Source organism: Malaclemys terrapin, chromosome 2 (assembly GCF_027887155.1).
Source record: "Malaclemys terrapin pileata isolate rMalTer1 chromosome 2, rMalTer1.hap1, whole genome shotgun sequence".
In the NCBI taxonomy this organism is placed as follows: domain Eukaryota; kingdom Metazoa; phylum Chordata; order Testudines; family Emydidae; genus Malaclemys; species Malaclemys terrapin.
The window spans coordinates 20,859,949-20,881,509 of NC_071506.1; the positions used below are offsets into that span (position 1 = coordinate 20,859,949).

At 47.5% G+C, this 21,561-nt stretch overlaps 1 protein-coding gene across 1 annotated transcript in view; it reads right to left on the bottom strand.

Moving 5' to 3' along the window:
• The window catches only part of NSMCE2 (NSE2 (MMS21) homolog, SMC5-SMC6 complex SUMO ligase), a 175,363-nt gene that overhangs the window by 127,481 nt on the left and 26,321 nt on the right, over nt 1–21,561 (bottom strand). Inside the window, exon 3 of the mRNA XM_054017380.1 lies at nt 12,049–12,155. Coding sequence (XP_053873355.1) covers nt 12,049–12,155 — 107 coding nt within the window. The remainder of the gene's footprint in view (nt 1–12,048; nt 12,156–21,561) is intronic.

The window sequence follows — 21,561 nt, forward strand, 5'->3', positions numbered from 1 at the left end:
TCTTTCTAAAGTGCTTTGTGCGGTCAATATAGAAGGCCAGGGCCCTGCGTACGTCCAGGGAATGCAAACGTTGATCCTGGCGAGTGGCATGTGGTTTAGGATGAAAGACCGGGAGAAAGATGTCCTGGTTGATATGAAAAGGAGAAACCACCTTAGGGAGAAAGGCAGGATGTGGACGAAGCTGCACTTTATCCTTATGGAAAACTGTATAAGGGGGCTCGGATGTAAGCGCCCTGAGTTCAGAAACGCGCCTTGCTGAGGTGATGGCTACAAGGAAGGCTGTCTTCCAGGATAGGTACAAAAGTGAACAGGTGGCCAGTGGCTCGAATGGAGGACCTGTGAGCTTGGAGAGAACCAGGTTGAGGTCCCACGTCTGAACGGGCTGACGTTGTTGTGGGTACATCCGGTCTAAGCCCTTGAGGAATCTAACGACCATCGGGTTAGAGAATACCGAGGACGCGAGTTCCCCTGGGTGAAAGGCCGATATAGCGGCCAGGTGAACTCTAATTGAAGATATCGCCAACCCCTGCTGTTTTAGGGAGAGGAGATATTCCAAAATGAGAGGAATGGGTGCCTGCAACGGGGACATGGCTCGTTGTTCGCACCAACAGGAGAACCGCTTCCACTTGGCCAGGTACGTGGTGCGTGTTGAGGGCTTCCTACTGCTCAGCAGAATCTGTTGGACAGAGTGCGAGCATTGCTGCTCTGCCTGGGTGAACCATGGAGCAGCCACGCCGTGAGGTGGAGTGATTGCAGGTCGGGGTGACGCAGCCGGCCGTGGTCCTGAGAGATGAGATCCGGACACAACGGAAGCGGGATCGGTGTCTGAACCGAGAGTTCCAACAGTGTGGTGTACCAATGTTGTCTCGGCCACGCTGGAGCGACCAGAATTACCTGTGCCTGGTCTCTGCGCAATTTTAACAGTACCTTGTGGACCAGAGGAAACGGAGGGAAGGCATAAAACAGGTGGTCTTTCCAGGGAAGGAGAAACGCATCCGAGAGGGAGCCCAGAGCTCGACCTTGCAGGGAGCAGAACACGTGGCACTTCCTGTTGTCTCGAGATGCAAACAGGTCTATCTGGGGAAACCCCCACCTCCGGAAGATGGAATGTATGATGTCCGGACGGATAGACCACTCGTGCGTCTGGAAGGACCTGCTGAGTCGGTCCGCTAGAGTGTTCTGGACTCCAGGGAGGAACGATGCCGTGAGATGGATTGAGTGGGCGATGCAGAAGTCCCACAGGCGAATGGCCTCTTGGCATAGAATTGACGAACGTGCTCCTCCTTGCTTGTTGATGTAAAACATGGCCGTGGTGTTGTCGATGAGAACTAACACACATCGGCCACGTAGGAGGTTGAGAAATGCCTGGCACGCCAGGCGCACCGCCATCAGTTCCCGAACATTGATGTGCAGGGCTAGCTGGGGTGCAGTCCACAGGCCCTGGGTATGGTGTTCGTTGAGATGGGCGCCCCAACCCAGAGATGAAGCGTCTGTGACCAGGTGCAGAGAGGGTTGTGGGGCGTGAAATGGCATCCCCTCGCAGACCACATTGTGATCTAGCCACCAGGTGAGGGAGGTCAGGACCGAGATCGGGACCGTGACCACCATGTTCAGGCTGTCCCGATTTGGTCGATATATTGACGACACCCAGGTCTGGAGTGGGCGAAGCCGAAGTCTGGCATGCCTGGTTACGTACGTGCAGGAGGCCATGTGACCCAGCAGGGTAAGGCACGACCTCACCGTGGTAGTTGGGAACGCCTGGAGCCCTTGAATGAGGCTCGTGATGGTGCCAAATCGGTTGTCTGGCAGGATGGCTTGTGCACGTCTGGAGTCTAGAACTGCGCCTATGAATTCTATTCTCTGGGTAGGTTCTAGAGTGGATTTGTCCTTGTTGAGTAGGATGCCCAACTCGTTGAATGTGTGCACTATTATGTGGACGTGAGCTTGAACTTGCTCCTTGGTGCGACCGCGTACCAGCCAGTCGTCTAGGTACGGGAACACCTGTATCCCTTGCCGACGAAGGTACGCTGCCACGACAGCCATACATTTCGTGAACACTCTTGGGGCCGAGGATAGGCCGAAGGGAAGGACTGCAAATTGGTAGTGCACCATGTTTACCACGAATCGCAGGAAGCGTCTGTGAGGTGGGTAAATTGAGATGTGAAAGTATGCGTCTTTCATGTCGAGGGCGGCGAACCAGTCTCCAGGATCGAGGGAAGGGATAATGGCCCCCAAAGAGACCATGCGGAACTTCAACTTTACTACGAATTTGTTGAGTCCGCGCAAGTCCAAGATGGGCCGCAGACCTCCTTTGGACTTGGGGATCAGGAAGTAACGGGAATAAAATCCCCTGCCCCTTAACTCTACTGGAACCTCCTCTATGGCCCCCATAGCAAGGAGCGTGGAAACCTCCTGTATAAGAAGTTGCTCGTGAGAAGGGTCCCTGAAGAGGGACGGGGAAGAGGGGTGGAAGGGGGGGATAGAAGAAAACTGGATAGTGTATCCCCTCTCCACTGTGCGGAGGACCCAACGGTCCGAAGTTATAAGGGACCAAGCACGGTGGAAGTGGGAGAGACGATCCCGAAAGGAGGGGGCTGGATCCTGGGGGATGACTGGGGCGCCGTCCTCGACCGCACCTTCAAAAGTTCTGCCTGGGGCCTGAAGGTGGTCTAGGTGGCCCCTGGTTCTGGCCGGGTTGAGGGCCGGCCCACCTTCTTCTACCACCTCGCCCTCGCCTCCGGGTCGAGTCCTGTCTCTGACGAGGCGGGGGGGGGGGTAGAAGCGCTGAGGCTGCGGCCTAAATGGTCTGCGCTGAGGGCCCACAACATGCATCCCCAGGGAGCGCATGATTGTTCTCGAGTCCTTGAGGCTCTGCAGGCGAGAGTCCGTCTTGTCCGAGAACAATCCACGTCCCTCAAAGGGCAGATCCTGTAGGGTTTGCTGTAGCTCCGGAGGCAAACCCGAAACTTGAAGCCAGGAGATCCTCCGCATAGCGATACCCGAAGCCAGGGTCCTCGCAGCTGAGTCTGCTATGTCCAAGGAGGCCTGCAAGGAGGTCCGAGCCACCTTCTTACCCTCCTCTACCATGGCTCCAAACTCTTCCCTGGACTCTTGGGGAATCAACTCCTTAAACTTCCCCATAGAGTTCCAGGAGTTAAAATTGTAACGGCTCAATAGCACCTGTTGGTTCGCCGCTCTAAGTTGCAGCCCTCCGGCTGAGTAAACCTTACGGCCAAACAAATCGAGCCGCTTAGCCTCTTTTGATTTAGGCGCTGCAGCCTGCTGGCCGTGGCGCTCTCGTGCGTTCACTGATTCCACCACCAGTGAACACGGTTGGGGGTGGGTATACAAGTACCCGTAGTCCTTAGACGGGACAAAGTACTTCCTTTCCACCCCTCTCGCTGTGGGTGGGATAGAGGCAGGAGTTTGCCATATCGTATCCGCATTGGTTTGTATCGTGCGGATCAGGGGTAGCGCCACCCTCGATGGGGCATCCGCTCCGAGGATGTTCACGATAGGGTCCTATACTTCCACTATCTCCTCCGCCTGCAGGTCCATATTACGGGCCATCCTACGCAGGAGATCCTGGTGAGCCCGAAGATCTATCGGAGGGGGACCCGTACATGAAGTGCCCGCCACTGCCTCATCCGGAGAGGAGGAGGAAGACGCCTCCGGTGGTACTGGATCCAAGGGGGGGTCCTGATCCCCCTGCTCTTGGGCCGGAGCATCACCTGTACTCGGGTCTATGGTGTCAGGTGGCGTGGACACGGAAGCCTCCATGCCCCCTGGCGGAGGCCGAGAGATGGTGGATTCTGGGGCCCTTCTAACCGAGTGACCCGAGCGAGAGGTCGATGGTATTGGAGCCCCTTGCTCCTGGTGGTACGTCCACGGGGTCCAAAATGACCAGTGAGATGGTCCATGAGAGTGGTCCTCTGCCATCTCCTGCCAATGGCCCAAGTTCCGTTCCTCGGCTTGCCCTTGAGGGGGGTATGCCGATCTCGACAGGTCCTCCGAGGAGCGAGACACCGATCTTGACGGCCATGGCGGTGCCGAGAGAGATGAAACGACCCACGTGGGCTGCGGTGCCGCACGGTACCGGTCCGGAGATGATCTATCTCTGCGCGGTGCCGGCGAACGGTGCCGGGACCGCGATCGGTGCCGATGACCTCGTCGGTGCCGGGAGCCGGATCTGGACCTCGACGAGGACCTGGAGTATGCCCGGTGCCGGGAGCGGCCTCTCGACGTCGAGCGTCGACCGTAGCGGTGCCGAGAACTACGTCTCGACGTTGATCGGTGCCGACGATCATAGCGGTGCCGAGACGTAGACCGGTGCCGCGACGAAGATCTTGGCCGCGAGTACGACCGGTGCCGAGGTGATATTCGGTGCCGGGACTGCGAGCGGCGTGGGGACCTGCTTCTGGACCTGGACCGGTGCCGAGGTTCCAGCCCTTGTGATGGAGGGCGCATCAAGGCAGGTTTCCCCCTTGACTGGACCGGGCGGGTCAACGGTGCCGTCGGTGCCAGTGGTTGAGGCGGTGCCGGCTCTGTGAGAGCTATCAAGTCTCTCGCCGCCACGAAGGTCTCCGGAGTCGACGGGAGTTGTATTACCGCCGGTCTCGGTGGAGACGCTATCTGCACCGGACTCAACGGCCTCGGTGCCGGAGTCGACAGTGCTGGAGGCACCTGTTTCCGGTGCTCCACCGGCGCACTCGGCTCTACCCCCGGCACTGGGGGAGCCGGCGTCTTCGGTACAGAGGTCCCCGTCTTATGGGCTTTTTTATGCCCCGGGGATAATGACCGGCGCCGAGGTGCCTGCTGCGGTGCCGACGAGGTCCGGTGCCGGGGAGGTTTGTCCGACACCGCCCGCGTTGTCGGCATTGCCGGTGCTGCTGGGGCACTGCGCACCGAGGCGCTAGGTGCCTGGGCCTGGCTCGTAGAAGGAGTGTCCGGGCTAAGTGCCGCCTCCATCAGGAGTTGCCGGAGCCGAAAGTCCTGCTCTTTCTTGGTCCTTGGTCTGAAGGCCTTACAGATCTTGCACTTATCTGTTTGGTGGGACTCTCCCAGGCACTTCAGACAGGAGTCGTGCGGGTCGCTCGTGGGCATAGGTTTAGCGCAGGAGGCGCACTGCTTGAAGCCGGGAGCTCTGGGCATGAGCCCGGGCCCGCGGCCGGGGGAGAAAGGGGGCGACGACCCCCTTAGTCCCCTGGACTATTATAACAAATCTAACAACTTTAAACTATTTAACTATTAAACTACAAACACTAGAACTATAACTATAACTACAACTGCGAATAACTAATTAAGCTAGGGAGAGTGGAGAACAGCTATGCCGCGCTCCACAGTTCCAACGACCGTCAGGGGCGGTAAGAAGGAACTGAGGGGGCGCCGGGTCGGCTGGGGTATATATTCAGCGCCATGAAGGCGCCACTCTAGGGGGCTCCACAGCCGACCCGCCGGTGTTGCTAGGGTAGAAAATCTTCCGACGATCGTGCACGCGGCGCGCACACACCTAATGGAATGGATATGAGCAAGCACTCGAAGAAGAATCCAGGTTTCTGAGCCCCAGTCCATCTCTCTATCCACTAGGACTCATTATTTTACAAAGTAACAAACAACAACAAGATTTCTGAAATAGAGGGAGTAGATATGAGCTTCACCTTTTCTTCTGGAGGTTCTCCCAGTGTATCAACATCACCTCTTTCTTGTCTGGACCCAAAGCCCTGACATGACTAAGCCCTGGGAAAGCAGAGATACTATGCCTCTTGCTCTGATGAATTCCCTCTTACCTACAGTGCTGATTCTGCAAACACTTAGGCACATGCTTAATTTTACAAATGCAAATAGCCCTACTGAAGTCAAAGTACATAAAGACAAGTGCGGGAATAAGAATTTGCAGGATCTAGACCACTGGCTATGTCTACATATTCCACACCCTGAGCAACATAAGCTACACCGACATAAGTGCTCGTGTGCTCAGCACTATGTCAATGGGAGAGCTTCTCCTACCGACATCGCTTCTGCCACTCGTGGAGGTGGCTTTTTTATGCTGACGGGAGAGCTCTCTCCCGTTGGCACAGAGCGTCTTCACCAGATGTGCTTCAGAGGCACAGCTGTATCGGCACAGCTGCACCACCATTCATATAGACATACCCTTAATCTCTACAAACGAGAGAGATTATTTTCCTCACAGTAAGGCACTCAGAAATCATGTTGAGAATGTGTTCTACTATGAACCTAGATAAATCCAGCAAGAACAATGCTCTTGTATTTCTTTACACACAGTATTTGATAAATGCAGCTTCTATTGCATTGCATGAAACATGGCCTCCAACATATTACGAAAGTGAACCACATGGGTAGGAGCTAACTAATTCACAGAAAATATGCCTGGCTATGTTACAAACATAACGGACGCCTCTATATGCTGTTTAGCACAAAACACACACACACAAAAGGGAAGTAAATATTAAAAATGTGTTGAAATGCCTCCTCAACCCAGCTTTTGTAGGGAAGTGAGGACAGAACCTTAACACTGTAATCCTGTTTAAAGTATAGTTTGGAGATTGCAGTCAGCACAGAACATCATTCATTCTAAATTACATCCAAAAACTTATGGTAGAAGACCATTAAGGTTGCAGAGTCAAGCACTCCAAAGTTAGCAAATGCAAGAATTTAGGTTGCCCGTGCAACCTTAATTTGCCCCCTTTGCACACATGTATTATGATAGTCTCTTAATTACATAGTCACATGCTCTTTTTCCAAGGGTCCCCTGCCTCCTTCAGTACACTAAATGGACCCACTCTGGGAATGAATCAGGGTGTGTAGTGAAGGAGGCTCATTCACTGAATGTGTAGCTATTCAACATTTCTTTATTTTTCTTATTCACTGTGTGGCCTCAGGGCTTAATTTACACTATCCAAACCCTGCATAGAGTGAAAGTGTAACTTTCACTCTATGCATCTGAAGAAGTGAGGTTTTTACCCACGAAAGCTTATGCCCAAATAAATCTGTTTGTTAGTCTTTAAGGTGCCACCAGACTCCTTGTTGTTTTTGTAGATAAAGACTAACACGGCTACCCCCTGATGCAGGGAATAAAATATTATGAATTTCCTCTGGGCTTTTCTCTAGTGCTTTCATCAAAGCATACGAATGCTTCACAAACATTAATTAATTGATCCTCATGACACCCATGTCAGATTATCCCTATTTTACAGTTGGGTAACTGAGGCACAGAGAGATTAAAAGCTAAACTGCCCACTAATTTTGGGTGTCCAAAATGAGACACTTGGGGCCTGTCTTTTCAGAGAACTTCACATTTTTACTGCACTTCAAAAAAAAAAACAAAAAAAACAAAAAAAAAAAAAACACATAGCTCCCACTGACTTCAGTTATAGAACTTGAGCCAATCTGTCTTTAGTTTGGGCACCCAGAAAAAGAAGAACACACAATTAGTGATCACCTGTGAACAATTTGGTTTAAGTGCCTTGTTCAGCATCCGTGTGGCAGCAAAGGCAGGACTAGAATCCAATTATCCAGCAAAGCATTCATCTACCTTAACCATGACACCATCCTCTCCCTTCCTACAATCCCGTGCCTCATTCACTACATATATTCCCACTTCTGCAACTGATCCAACCTCCCAACCCCCTCGCCAGCTCATAGCCCCCTCCCCTTCTGCTCTGATCACCTTGGTCCAGCTCCTTTGCCCTCTACCCTCTCTTCTCCTGTCCAACCTCTTCCTTCTTTGTGCTCATATGGGTCCTCAGCCACTCCACCTTTCTTCAGCTCCTATCCAACCCTTCTAGCTCCTGTCCTCCACCCCATCCAATTGCCTCGTCCTCTACATATATATATCTCCCCAATCCTTCCCCCTCCCCTTTCCTCCTGCCAATGGCCCCACACACACTCCTCCCCAGTCTCTGGCTCCTACAACCACCTGACTGACTGTCCCCCATAGAATATTAGGGTTGGAAGAGACCTCAGGAGGTCATCTAGTCCAGGGGTCAGCAACCTTTCAGAAGTGCTGTGCCGAGTCTTCATTTATTCACTCTAATTTAAGGTTTTGCGTGCCAGTAATACATTTTAACATTTTTAGAATGTCTCTTTCTATAAGTCTATAATATATAACTAAACTATTGTTGTATGTAAAGTAAATAAGGTTTTAAAAATGTTTAAGAAGCTTCATTTAAAATTAAATTAAAATGTAGAGCCCCCCAGACCGGTGGCCAGGACCTGGGCAGTGTGAGTGCCACTGAAAATCAGCTCGTGTGCCGCCTTCAGCACGCGTACCATATGTTGCCTACTCCGATCTAGTCCAATCCCCTGCTCAAAGCAGGACCAACACCAACTAAATCACCCCAGCCAGGGCTTTGTCAAGCTGGGCCTTAAAAACCTCTAAGGATGGAGATTCCCACCTCCACTCTTCTTCACCACTCTGCATTAGTCAAGCTCAGGGGTAGGCAACCTATGGCACGTGTGCCAAAGGCAGCACGCAAGCTGATTTTCAGTGGCACTCACACTGCCCGGGTCCTAGCCACCGGTCCAGTGGGGCTCTGCATTTTAATTTAATTTTAAATGAAGCTTCTTAAACATTTTTAAAACCTTATTTACTTTACATACAACAATAGTGTAGTTATATATTATAGACTTATAGAAAGAGACCTTCTACAAATGTTAAAATGTATTACTGGCACGCAAAACCTTAAATTAGAGTGAATAAATGAAGAATCGGCACGCCACTTCTGAAAGGTTGCCAACCCCTGGTCAAGCTGATTCTTCCTTCACCTGCATGCTGCCTGTGCTCAGCAACAGTTGCAGTGAGAGCACAAGAGAGATAAATGGTTAAAATTTGGCAAAGTTATAAGCAACTGAAAACAGAGTCTTATAATGGGAAATGTTGGGCAACCTTAAGTATAGGCAGCACTATCAGCCCCACCTTAATATCTTCCTTCCACCGGCACAATAAATGCCCAGATTCCCTGCTGTGCAGCAGATGGTCTGAGGTGCAGAGCCATCAGGGAGCTGGTTATGGTTTCTTGATTCTCAGGGCAGATCTGCGCTACCCTGAGATCTGCCTTGGTTGGAATCGTCCGGAGACTGCTCTAAATTACACCAACTGGACACAGCCCCTAATGAACCATATGCCAAAAGGGCATAGATGAAAAGCCGAGTACTTCAGCCACTCCCCTGTCCTGCCCATAGCACTCGCCTATGACAGGGCTGAGAGGGGGCAAAGTGGTGTCACAGGAGCTGCATACACTATCTCTCTGTCCGATAAGAGCTCCTCAAGGCAAGAAATTCTCAACTGGCCAGTCCAGCTTGGTTCCCAGCCTCTTTGTTCCACTTAACGAGCATAAAGGGGCCAGAACAGAACAATCTGTTTTTTAACTTTATTTTAAGTGAAAACAAACAAACGATATCACTGTTTAGGCTTCTTCTGCATGGAGAGTAACCTGGGCGGTGTTTACTTTACAGGAAACAGACTCTTTTTAAAAAAGGAGAAGTGGCACAGGGCAAGTCATTACACAGGTGAGCTAAATTCAGTGTCAGAGGGAATTTCCACGGACAAAGGATTTCCCACAGTCTATTGTTGGAAACAGCACTGCATTTGCTCATTTCTTACTCAACAGGCTGCTGATTCAACCAGAAGAGGATGCGGCTAAGTTTCACCTTGTGTGTTGCTCCAACTGCAGATTAAGTCAACAAAAACTTGGCTTTTGGAAACCTCTATACTTCATACTACTTCCTTGTTATTTTCATTGTGAGCTTCTGTTGTCTTATACTGGCATGTAAGTGCAACTGGCAAGGGTTACATAAGGTGAAATATCAGGATTTTGAACTCCAGACAACTGCAGCAGAACAGATCCTGCCTGCAGGCAGAGGGCAAGCTCTCCCTATCCTATCAGCTTCAAGCTTTCATACTGCTTGATGGACACTTATTTTTAAAGTGTGGTTCATAAGAAGAAAGCAAGGCATACAGAATGCATCATGTGTTTGGAATCACTGTGCTCTTCCATTTACACACACACACACACACACACACACACACACACACACAGAGTGAACAACGGACACACACTTAGTAAGATCAGATTGATGAAAGGTGGTTTTTTACCTTCAGATTGAGTATGTTAATAAATGAAAAATGGTAATCTCTGTCTGCACAAATTAATAGCCTGGTGCTTTGTCCCTGGGAAAAAAATGGACCCTCTGCTGGGCCTTTCCCAAGTCAGCAGGGAGCCTGGCCACCAGAGGCTGCTTTAACATGTGGTTCTGTCTGTTCTGCTTCCAATAGCAGCCACCCTAACTTTGGCAAGGATGAAGGAGAAATAGCACCAGTGTCTCATTCACCTTAACTATTACATAGATTTTAGGGGAAAGTGCCCCACTTCCTAAGGTAGATTGATAGCTGGCCATAGATATGGGCAGAAGAGATGCTGTATAGTTTGGAGGCCACCTGCATGCTTTGAAATTAGCCCACTTGATGGGTGCAGAATAAGTAATAAATAGAAGAGTAGAGCTGTAGAAGCTCCCACTTCCTATTAACAGCGACAGAAAAAAAACACCTGCTGTCCTCCCCTGATTTCTTTGTTCTGCTGCAAGGCTGTAACCTGTATTACACTTCTTCTCCTAGATTGAAGGCACCTGCTCAGGTGACTTTTTTCCCCATGTGACTTTTTCCCAAAACACCTGTCAAAGCTCTAGGGCTTCTGTGCTTTAAAGAAGAGATGTGATATTTGGCAGGGAGAACGCTATGGTGGCAGGAATGTGTCTTTTGCTCTCTGTGAAAATCTGCCCACAACTGGCCAGGTTATGAGCCCCTGATAATCTCAGTTTGCATATACTCAGTAGAGATTTAGCAGCTAAATTCTCAGAAGACTCCCACTCTGTACTGAGCAATGGGACAGGGGCTGAGAGCAGGGCTTTCCCTGCAATTGCTTCTCCTGGCAGCTGGGGGCTGCTCTGGGGCCAGTCACAGGAGTGAAAGCAGGAACATTCTCTTCTATGCTTTCAATGCTCCCCCTGCTGGTGGCAAGACAGTTGATGAAAACAATCAGCTTGCCAGGAAGGCAGACAGGTTGAAGAGCTGAGCTGGGAGAGAGCTGATGGGGGAGTCTGAGATGAGGAACTGAACCAGGATAGGGGACTGGGCCTGGAAGAAAGTGCTGATGGTGAGGACTTGGGGATCAGGATGGGAAGCTGAGGGGGGTGAAATGGGGAGGGGAGATTAGGACACAGACTTGAAGGGGCAGGAAAAGAAGGGGACATGTGCAAAAGGAGCTGTAACTACTACAGCACACTTGTCTCTAGAATAGAACTCAAGATTACAGAGTCTCAACATTCCTCTGCGGTCAGCAGATATCTGTGAAAGCCCTGCAAAATGTGTGTCTCGTCTCCCTCTAGTGGCTGGCTCCACAGAAGATGACAACTTTCTACTGCTATTACTTGCTCAAGTGGCAGAGGTCTGGGCTATAGATTTGAAGGTTCTAACCTTGATGATGAATCCATATGAGAGTCAATATGGTTCAAGATCATGGCATTTCTGATTACCAGTTTGCTTTTTTAAAAACAAAAATACTATTTGCTCAGCATCACATAGGAACTTTGTGATGGGGCAGGGATAGACTCCAGTTCCTAAAGGTGGCATTTAACTGCCTGAACCAGGGGATCATCTTTTTTATTCCCAGTCACCTGCTTTGTTCACTATACATCTTCCAACTTCTGCAACAAATGAGGTGCATGTCCTACAAAACTATTTATTAACTACACAATCCTGGTTCATTCCCAGAGTGCCTTCCATCCTCTACACTGAAGGAAATAGGAGTCCTGTGGAAAAAATAGTATGTGATCATGTTATTAAAACACTGTATCACAATGCATGTGCAAAGGGGGCTGAATTAAGGTTGCATGGGCAACCTTGATTCTGGCATTTCCTAACTTTGCAGCCTTTGACTCTGAAGACTAAATGTTCTTTTAATGTAATTTTTGTAAGAATTAAAAGTGTTTTAGAAAATCTCATCCATATTTGGCATGGCTATGATCATTTACCTGATGTACTGTAGCTTCAACTGCTTGCATATAATGGTTTAGCTCTCTGTCCATCGCAGCATATTCTAACATCACACTTTCCATTCTGTTAACCTCCTCTACATCATCTGCAAAACAAAGTACATAGGCATTCATCACTCCTCCATGCAAATGGGAACATGACTGGATAGGAGTTAGCTAAATTCATCTGCAATCATTTTAAAACATAAATTATTAAAATACAGTGAACATTTAATTACTCAAATCCCAATTAATTTAAATTCTGTTATGTGAAAGGTAGATATAGCCTCCCAAAGTTGAATTACAGGCTTAAGGGGTGAAACCTTCATAGTTTATAAACTCCGGAGAAAACGTTTCTACTGCAGAATTTAAAAAGTCTATAGTCTTTCCAACGTTTGGAGGTCAATTTATCCAAACTCTCAATTATTGGATGTCTTTCTAAAACATGCTCTAGGTTAACCATAAATTGTTGGAGCATTAATGAAGCAGGGCCAAGGATAGAATCCAAATGAAAGCTAGGGCATGTGTTATTCACAAGATCAGACCAGATGATATTATAATGGTTCTTTCTGAACTTAAAAATCTATGATAGAAAGTGAATTTCATGTCCCTCTGAGAAGAAATTGTGTTTGAACTGTAAGTCAGTGGAGCAAGTGTTTAATGTACTCTGCACCATACTATGTTGTGGCAATCCTTATTATAAAGATTTTGTACTAAAGGTATTTAATTTTGTTACTTTCATCTGGTGATTCAATGCTTTTCTTTCTTTACAGTTGATCAGTGCTTGACCTTTGTTACTTAATAAGGAAGATACATTATTATCTTTAAAATATGGAAAATACTTCCTATGTTGTGAATGAAAATACAGTAATAATATTTCACTATATGTATTGTACAGCAGGTGTTTGTCATGTTCCTCAAATTTCAGTTATATTTTTTTACCTATCTTGCAATCATAAGCCCTTTTGCATTTCTTGGGTAACTTCAATAAACAACTTACTCAGAGACAGACACTTCCTGGGTTTCATGAGAGTGTGAGAGACAGAGTGTGTAATTTCAGTTACCAACATCTAGTCATTAGGCAATCAGGATATTTTCTGAAGAAGTTGCATGTCATGACTCATCAGACTGCCTGAGAAATATTTAATAGAAACCCTGTCTCATTGTAGTGGAGTTCAAAGCTATAATTAGTCCCCTTTCTTTCCCCTCTCCCCCAAAATAAACATTAGTATTGTAAAATCCAAATGGAGTCAGCATTTTATAATACAGGAAATAATGGAAGACTTAGCCATATGGATGAATCAAACAGTGCTTTAATCCAGTTAGTAGTCATTGCCTACTCAAATGTAGTGAATACAGAACAGTTGTTCTGTAAGACATTGCTATTTTTACTCCCCTCTGCATCACTCCAAACACCTTCTTCCACCTTCAGTTATGTCTCTGCTTTTCCATTCTAAACTCGCTTTTTCTTTATTCGGACATTACCTTTCAGGGAGAAACACTTGTCATATACAGTACAAAAGTGTGTATAGTTTCCTCCAGTTGTGCAATTTTTTTTCAGCTGCGCCCTTACTTATCCCATGACAACACTGCAACAGGAACACAGCCCCTGGTGACCCTGGGGTTCAATTATTGTAACTTCTTCCTTGCAGTGCTTCTACATCACTAGCAGCTTGTGCAGAACGCAGAAAAACGTTGCTTAACTGGTTTGAGCAATCAGGTCATATTGTGGCAGCCTTGAATTGGCAGCCTGTGAAGCAGAGGATTGGCCGCAAGAGTCAGACCTCAGCTGGTATAAGTCACCATAGCCCCACTGACTCCAATGGCGCTACATCAATTCACACTAGATGCGGGCCTGTAGGACTTCCAAAAGCCCTCGCTATATTAGAGACCTCTCTTGTTCTGGCAGACATTTGCATTCTGACACCACTCATTTTCTAGTAATTCAATCATCACGTCTTGTGTTGCAGGTAATCATCCCTTTGTACTGGTGGCTGTGAGAGGTTCATCTTCCTTCTCTGTCATCCATCCCAGGACCACCCTCTCTCCCTTTCAAAACAATGCTGAATGACTGTTTTCCAGAGTGGTGTTTTCTTAAAACCACACCATCTCACGTAATGGCATGCTGGTTCCTGGGCACATGCCCATGTCCTAACATCCTGCTTCTAGGCTCTGACCAGCAGCTGACCAGGTGACCAAGGATCATGTGCCAGCAGCCCAGAGGTGGCACTTCCTAATAAAAAAGAACCTGAGCAGACAAAGGGGGGAGGCTCAGAGTCAGGAGAAAGACCTGGGAGGTGGCTGTCCATGCCAGCCAGGTGGAATATACCTACAATAGTAGAACCCTCCCCTGAGAAAAGCTTCAGGAAGGAGATGGGTTTAGGCAGGAACTGTCAAACCTAAGGGGAAGGGCTGGCAGATTAGTGCTGGAGTTGATGTTCAACTATTATGATTTGTCAATGAGCAAGACCCCAAGACGAGAATGTTTCTTGAACCATGTGGGTCTACATACATTTAACATGGAGACAAGGTGGTGTAAGCAGACCATGCCCATACCCCCATATGTAACACCTTTCCCTTCCCTTATTCATCCCTCTTTTTGGCTATATCTATAGTTTTATGAAGGTGTCTTGATTGGTAAGGTTGGGTGAAACTATAGGTATAACATGTAGTACTTTGCCTTAAAGCTGCTGAGCTCCCCACCCATCTATGTGAAAGATTGAGTTTAGCTATGGAGTACCATCACAAATTGTACTGTGTAGCCATTTTTCTCTAGATAATTCCCTTGTATGAGAAAATCCTCCTTATTTCCACTCCAGCACATCATGCAGCCTTGAGGCTGGTAGAAACGCCTCCATGTAATACATGAAGCTGAGACTAAATCCTGGCTTTTGAGATACTGAATCGTCATGTTGACTTTCAATGATAATTTTGTTGGGTCTGCAGCAGCTGAAACCATTATCCCAACTCAACCCCTCCTTGACCCTGGTTGATGGTGGGAAGGCTCGAAACCTCCATGAGGAATACACTTATGGAGTCTCTCACCTATCATTCCCATGAGTGGGGAGGCAGGATTTGTTCAGTCCCACACAACAGACCCTGAGGCAGGTCTCCAGGGACATACTAGAGGTTCATTGGAGCAGTACTAGTAGGGGATCCACTACATGGATGCTTCTGGGTCCTTGGGTGAGATGGGGGCAGGGGGATTGTGGGATGGCTGAGGCTCTATAGAAAAGATAATACAACCCCAGGTTAAATGATAATACAGGTCCCCAGCTCTCCCAGTCTTCATCTACTCGATGTGGATCCTAGACTGAGAGAGTGACCTCCACAGAGTCTGAAAGAAAAGATCAACAGTGCCACAGAAACAGCTGAGCCATCTTCCATACCGAATTGAGGTCCTTTGTAGGGTGTATTTCTTTCATGAGCAAATCTAGCTAGGATGATCTGGGTCATTGACTTTGACAAGGAAGTTACACTTAATGTTTTTATTCAACTTTTCGGTGGACCAGGGAAAATGCCTTCCTATGGGGAGGCTAACAGAATTTGGTAAACTGTCTTTACTGTACCAGTAAACAGCAGAGTGCAAGCATACAACACTGTATTTGACCTCCCAGCTCTTACCAGCAGAAACTGAAAGTTTTGCTGAGACAAAGTTCAGCAATAAGGGCCTTCTCCTATGTGAAACAACAGTGGATTCAGCCAACCAGAAGGTAAAGTGCAAAGACATTTTTACACAAAGTTAGAAAAAAAATTAAAACACGATGAAAAGCAACATTCTTTTGTATTTTTGGCTATTGTAGCAGTGCTGTTCTCCTTAAAGACATCTATGCTTGATACACATCAGTCTTTCATTAAGTACATCAATAAGTATTGCACAAAGAGCCCCAGCGTTCCTGCTACTTTCTTCTGTCTAACCACCATTTTTCCCATGCCCATCTGACAGCAGCGATGCCAGTGTTTTTCCCTCCTACTAGGAGGCAGATGAACTGCCTCCTACAAGGCTGACACAAATGATGTTTCATGAATCACAGGAAAGATTTGTGTAGCAAGTAACTGTCACCCTCCTCCCATGGCCCAAATGAATCATATCCACAACATACAGAAACTTCACTGGCCTAAATATTCTGAAACTTTGAAAGGGAAGAGGAGGACATTGTTAAACATAGCATCAGAGACACGTCAATTTTGCACAGAACATTCCCTGAACTGAAAACTCAAACTAACTGTACCTACTAAATAATGAGGCTTTAGCTGATTTTACATTATAATACTTGAAAGTTGCCCTAAAAACAAAACACTGAGCACAAACGAAGAGGTGGAACCCAGCTGGGGGAAGAAGGATATTAACTTTAACTACCTCTTGCCTACAGTCCTCTGATCCCAAGGGTTCCACCCACCCATCGGCTTGTTTCTAGTCTCAAATGATGCGAAGAGCTGTCTTTCTGCTGCTTTTCTTTCATGCACGTGTGGCTGCAGATGTTTCAAGATAAATGCCAATATGTATCACACATCCAAGATTACAGCCTGCCCTTGAAGAATTTATTGCAGGCACAAAGATACACTAGGATGGTGTGAACTACAGCTCCACGAAGCCCATCTATTTTATGGCAACCACAACTCCAGTGGAGCCCCCAGTATGTCTTTGGATAGCCTGTTTCCACAAACTGATGACTAAGAGGAAAAATCCTTTGGTCTTTTTGTTCCCCCAAGGGGAAGGGAATGGTCAAGGAGATTTCAAGGGGTCACTCCCATTTCACCCTGTTTCCATTGTTTGACTTTCAGTTTTAAAAAAAACCACAAACAAAATAACTTACTCCCAGATCTTGTACTGCAGAAAGGGACCTTCCCTCCCATGAAAAGGACTAAAGGAAACTCACTCTCTACTACTAGTAATTCAGCTGGGAGTAAAGGCTCATACTCGGGACCGTTGCTGCCATTCCTGCTAGGTCCCCTCTACCCAAACCCCAAATGCTAGGTCAGCTACCTCCATAGCATTCAAACCTTCCACTCTAGAAGCAAATGGCCAAGCTTGGGGCCCAGTTCTGCAACTGCAGGATCAGTGCCTTTCTGGTATCTCACCCAAATGTCTCCTAACCCGACTTTTAATTCATAACCACAGAGTTCATTCCAAGCTCTATGAGTAACACCATGCTCCTAGCTATTACAGTAATAATAGTACTGTAAAATACACTAGCATTTGCATATGCTAATTGTGTCTCCTTGTATCTAAACTGAATATGTTAAGTTCACTAAGTATTTCCCCACAAAATCTTAACCTCACTGCCTTAAGATTTTATTCTTTGCAATATTTTACATGCTTTTTTCCCCACATACATAGTCCGGTTGAAGGTCATTGTCCTCCTTTTCAAAGCCCTGGCTACATGACATTGGAATTAGCCACCTGAATGTCCATTCTTCTCCATATCCATGGCCTGCAGCTTATGTGACCCTCTGATAACTTTTTATATCAGTAGTAGAGGGATAATTTTGAAAAACCTCTCTCTCTACATATATTGCATTCAAAAATGTTAAAAGAACATTATTAGAGTTGCAAAGTCAAGAACCTCAAAGTTAGAAAATACCAGATTGAAGATTGCCTGTGCAATCTTAATTTGCCCCCTTGTGCCTATGCATTATAATACACAGTCTTTAATTGCATGATCACATACTATTTTTTCCACAGAGACCATGGCTCACTGAGGATGGACATTTGACCCCTAACTTGGGTCATCAGCAGACCTTTAAATGCACAGCTCAGATCTCTACCATATTAGCTGATGGAATAACTAGTAGAAGTACACCTCTACCCCGACAGAACGCAACCCAATATAACACAAATTCGGATATAATGCAGTAAAGCAGCAGGGAGCCCCGGACCCTTTAAAGCCCCACCTGAGCCCCGCTACTTTACCACGTTATAGCCAAATTCGTGTGGAGCCCCAGGCCCTTTAAATCACCACCCGAGCCCGGCTGCCGGGCTCGGGCGGTGATTTAAAGGGCCGGAGGCTCCAACCGCTGCCAGAGCTCCGGCGATGATTGAAAGGGCCCTTTAAATCACCGCGGGGGAAGCCGGTCCAGTCCGGCACAGCGTACTGGACCGAACCCAATATAACGCGGTCTCACCTATAAGGCGGTGAGATTTTTTGGCTCCCGAGGACCGCGTTATATCGGGTAGAGGTGTAGTAGTTTGTTATCCTCTGTTCAGTTCAGCCACTAAATCAGTGGTGCCCAAACATTTCAGGGTCATCACACACCCTTACACCTGTCCATGCCCTCCCCCAGAGCCAGAGCGGACACGGACAGGGGTAAGGGGGCCGAGTTTGGGGCCAGAGCTGGGGGCAGGTCTAGGGCTGGGAACAGAGCAGCAATCAAGGGCCGAGGGTGAGGGCAGGCCCGAGGTCACGGCCGGGTGCCAGGCCGAGAGCCAGGGCCATGGCTGAGGCGGGGCCGAAGCAGAGTTGGGAGCGGGCACCACGGTTTGGGGACCTCTGCGCTAAATGGAGTGAAACACACACTTCGCTATCAGCAAGTGGCTTGAAACCCACTGGCAGAGGTATGTAAAAACCCTGGACTCTTGGGTTCAGTTTAAGGTTCCGGAGGAGAGTGTTCTCTAGCAGTTCTTCTCCTGTGCCCTCAGCCTGTCCACCCCCAGAACTGGATTTTTTTCAAATTAAAATTGTATTTCACACAAAAGTATTAACTACCTAAATAAATGATGAAAATCTAGTCTTTCCACAGCAACTACCATTGTCTCTGAGTGAGCAGCAAGCCCTCTTAACCAAGATGGATTACAGTTGAAAGAGTACTCTATTTGGAATGATTTTTGTGGTAAGAGTCAATGTGTATTTAAACATCTGTATTTGTGGAAGGTATTTGTGTGTGAGGAGAGATTAAGGGAGAGATTTTCAAAAGTGCTCAGCATTGGCCTAACTATTCATAGACTATCAGGGTTGGAAGGGACCTCAGGAGGTCATCTAGTCCAACCCCCTGCTCAAAGCAGGACCAATCCCCAACTAAATCATCCCAGCCAGGGCTTTGTCTAGCCTGATCTTAAAAATCTCTAAGGAAGGAGATTCCACCACCTCCCTAGGTTACCCATTCCAGTCAATAATAAAACTCCGTTTGACTTCAATGGGAGCAGAGTTAAACCAACGCACTTTTGAAAATCACAGCCTAATGGTACTTGTTTTTAACTACCTTGTTTTTACTTTATGGACAGGTGGGGTTTGGAAAGTCACAATGAGCTCAGATCTTCTCCACCTTCAGAGCAGAAACTAAAAACCATCTTGTCGGATGTTCCTCCCCACAGCATCTGAGTGGCCAGATCAGGCGCCACTGGAGATAAAGGGCAGATTCTCCCTCCATTACTCACAAGGAATAATACTTACTCTCTAAGTAGCCCCACTGAAATATATGAGAGTGCTTACAGAGGCCATGATTGAGCAAAGCACTTAATCATATGTTTAAGCATGTTGACTTAAAGTTAAGTACGTGCTGCAGTGCTGGGCTGAATCAGGAACAGAGTAAAATACTATTCAACACAAATGAGGATGGCATAATATTGCCAAAAATAATTAAATAAATAAATGAGAAGTTTGTCTTTCATACACCCAAATGATGTAATCAACAGGAGAGATGGGAAACACGTGTCCTTCTTAATGAATGAGGTCTACATCATTTTTACTACTATGATGTATCTTTGTGTTGGGTGCAATATAAAAAATACCTAGAGAGAAACACATAAAGATAGCTATTGTGCATCCTTCACCTCCTTGGGAATTGAAGCTTGCCTGATCTGATGTTGATGCCCATCCTACACAAATGCCACCTCACTCCCTCCAGGCCAAGGGTGGGAGAGAGTTTTCCTTGCAGGTAGCTCCTCTTTCTTTATTAAAACTTCCAAGTCACATTCTAATAAGAGCAGGTAAAGTAGCCTCTTCATTATATTACTTAACAGCTATGTACTGTTGCAGAAAGACCAATTTAAGAATTAACAAGAGCTGTTTAACTAGTAGGGAGGAGTATTGTAAACAAGTTAAGTGCTTGAATGTGATACCTTTGCTGTTTCAATGTTATATTCCAAGTCTTTTGGGGATCTTACTTTGCATCTATCACCATTATATCTGCACATCAGAGGGCCTTCAGAGTGGGATTAAACCGAGTGAGGAGCAGACAGGTGAGGAAATCCTCGCTTACTACCATCCCAGTCCCCAGCCCCCAAGCAGAACAGGGAAAGCAGGCCAGGGATGGGGAGAGGACAACAAGCAAACATTCGTTCTCTGAAAGACTAAGCGGCATACAGTATCTTCGCATCTAAATCCAAGATCAGTCTCCCATAAATAACACAAGCCTCATCCTAACAATATGTATCCTTCCTCAATCAGTTATTACAATGTATGCTGTTTTCCAGCTTAGTTTCAACATTTACAGTAGGGTACATTTACCATTGATTGTAATAGGAGCTTCCTGCTTGGAGAAACGGAATGGTCTTCACTAAGTAATGAATATATACCAACCACTATCTAAGCCACTGCATTATTTCCTATATTTTGTCTTCTAAATCCCCTATAGTTTCGTCATTATTTTTAAACATTATTCCTTTATAACTTTTTAAAGTAAAAATGTTTCCTTTATCAGTTGAGAGAAGCTTTAGCTAAAACCACATTGATCCTCCTTCCGTGTTTCCTGACTGAGGTGACATAATAGTTAAAATCCCCAACTCCTCTCAAGATTTCCTCTCTCTATATTTCTAGGGTTACCATATTTTCATTTTAAAAAAGGAAGACACTCCATGGGGCGCCAGCCCCGCCCCAACTCTGCCCCCTCCCCTGAACGCTCCGCCCTCTGCTCCTCCCCCTCCCTTGCTTCCCGCGAATCAAATGTTCGCGGGAAGCCTGAAACGGGGAGGCAACAGGGAGGCAGCAGGTAAGCTGGGGGTGGGGCGGGGCACGGCCGAGTGGCCCAGGCCAAGAGGCTCTAGCCCCGGCGTCTCCCGCTCGGCTTGGCTCGGCTCGGGCCCTGGGGCGCCGGCCCCCGGCCCAACACCCCTGGCCGAGCCCCGCCAGCTCCCGGCTGAGCACTGCCGGCCCAACACCCCCGGGCGAGCACCGCCGGCCCCGGCCCGGCCCCCAGCTTCCGGCTGAGCGGCTCCAGGCACCGCCGGCCCCGGCCGAGCACCCCCGGCTCCGCACTCCTGGCCCCGGCCCCCGGCCGAGCACCGCCGGACCCTCCCTATTTTCCCGGACATGTCCGGCTTTTTGGGATTTCCCCCCGGATGGGGATTTGAGGCCCAAAATGCCAGACATGTCTGGGAAAATCCGGACGTATGGTAACCCTATATATTTCTGCCTGTTCTTTTGCAACCATGTGATTTCTATATCATAGTCCTTATCAAAGTCTTATCATTTCTGTCTTTCCGATAAATAACGTTACTCCTTTTAACCCCCCTCACGCCTCCACAGATGTCTACCAATCCATGTTGCTTGTTCAATCATTCCACTATATTTTAAC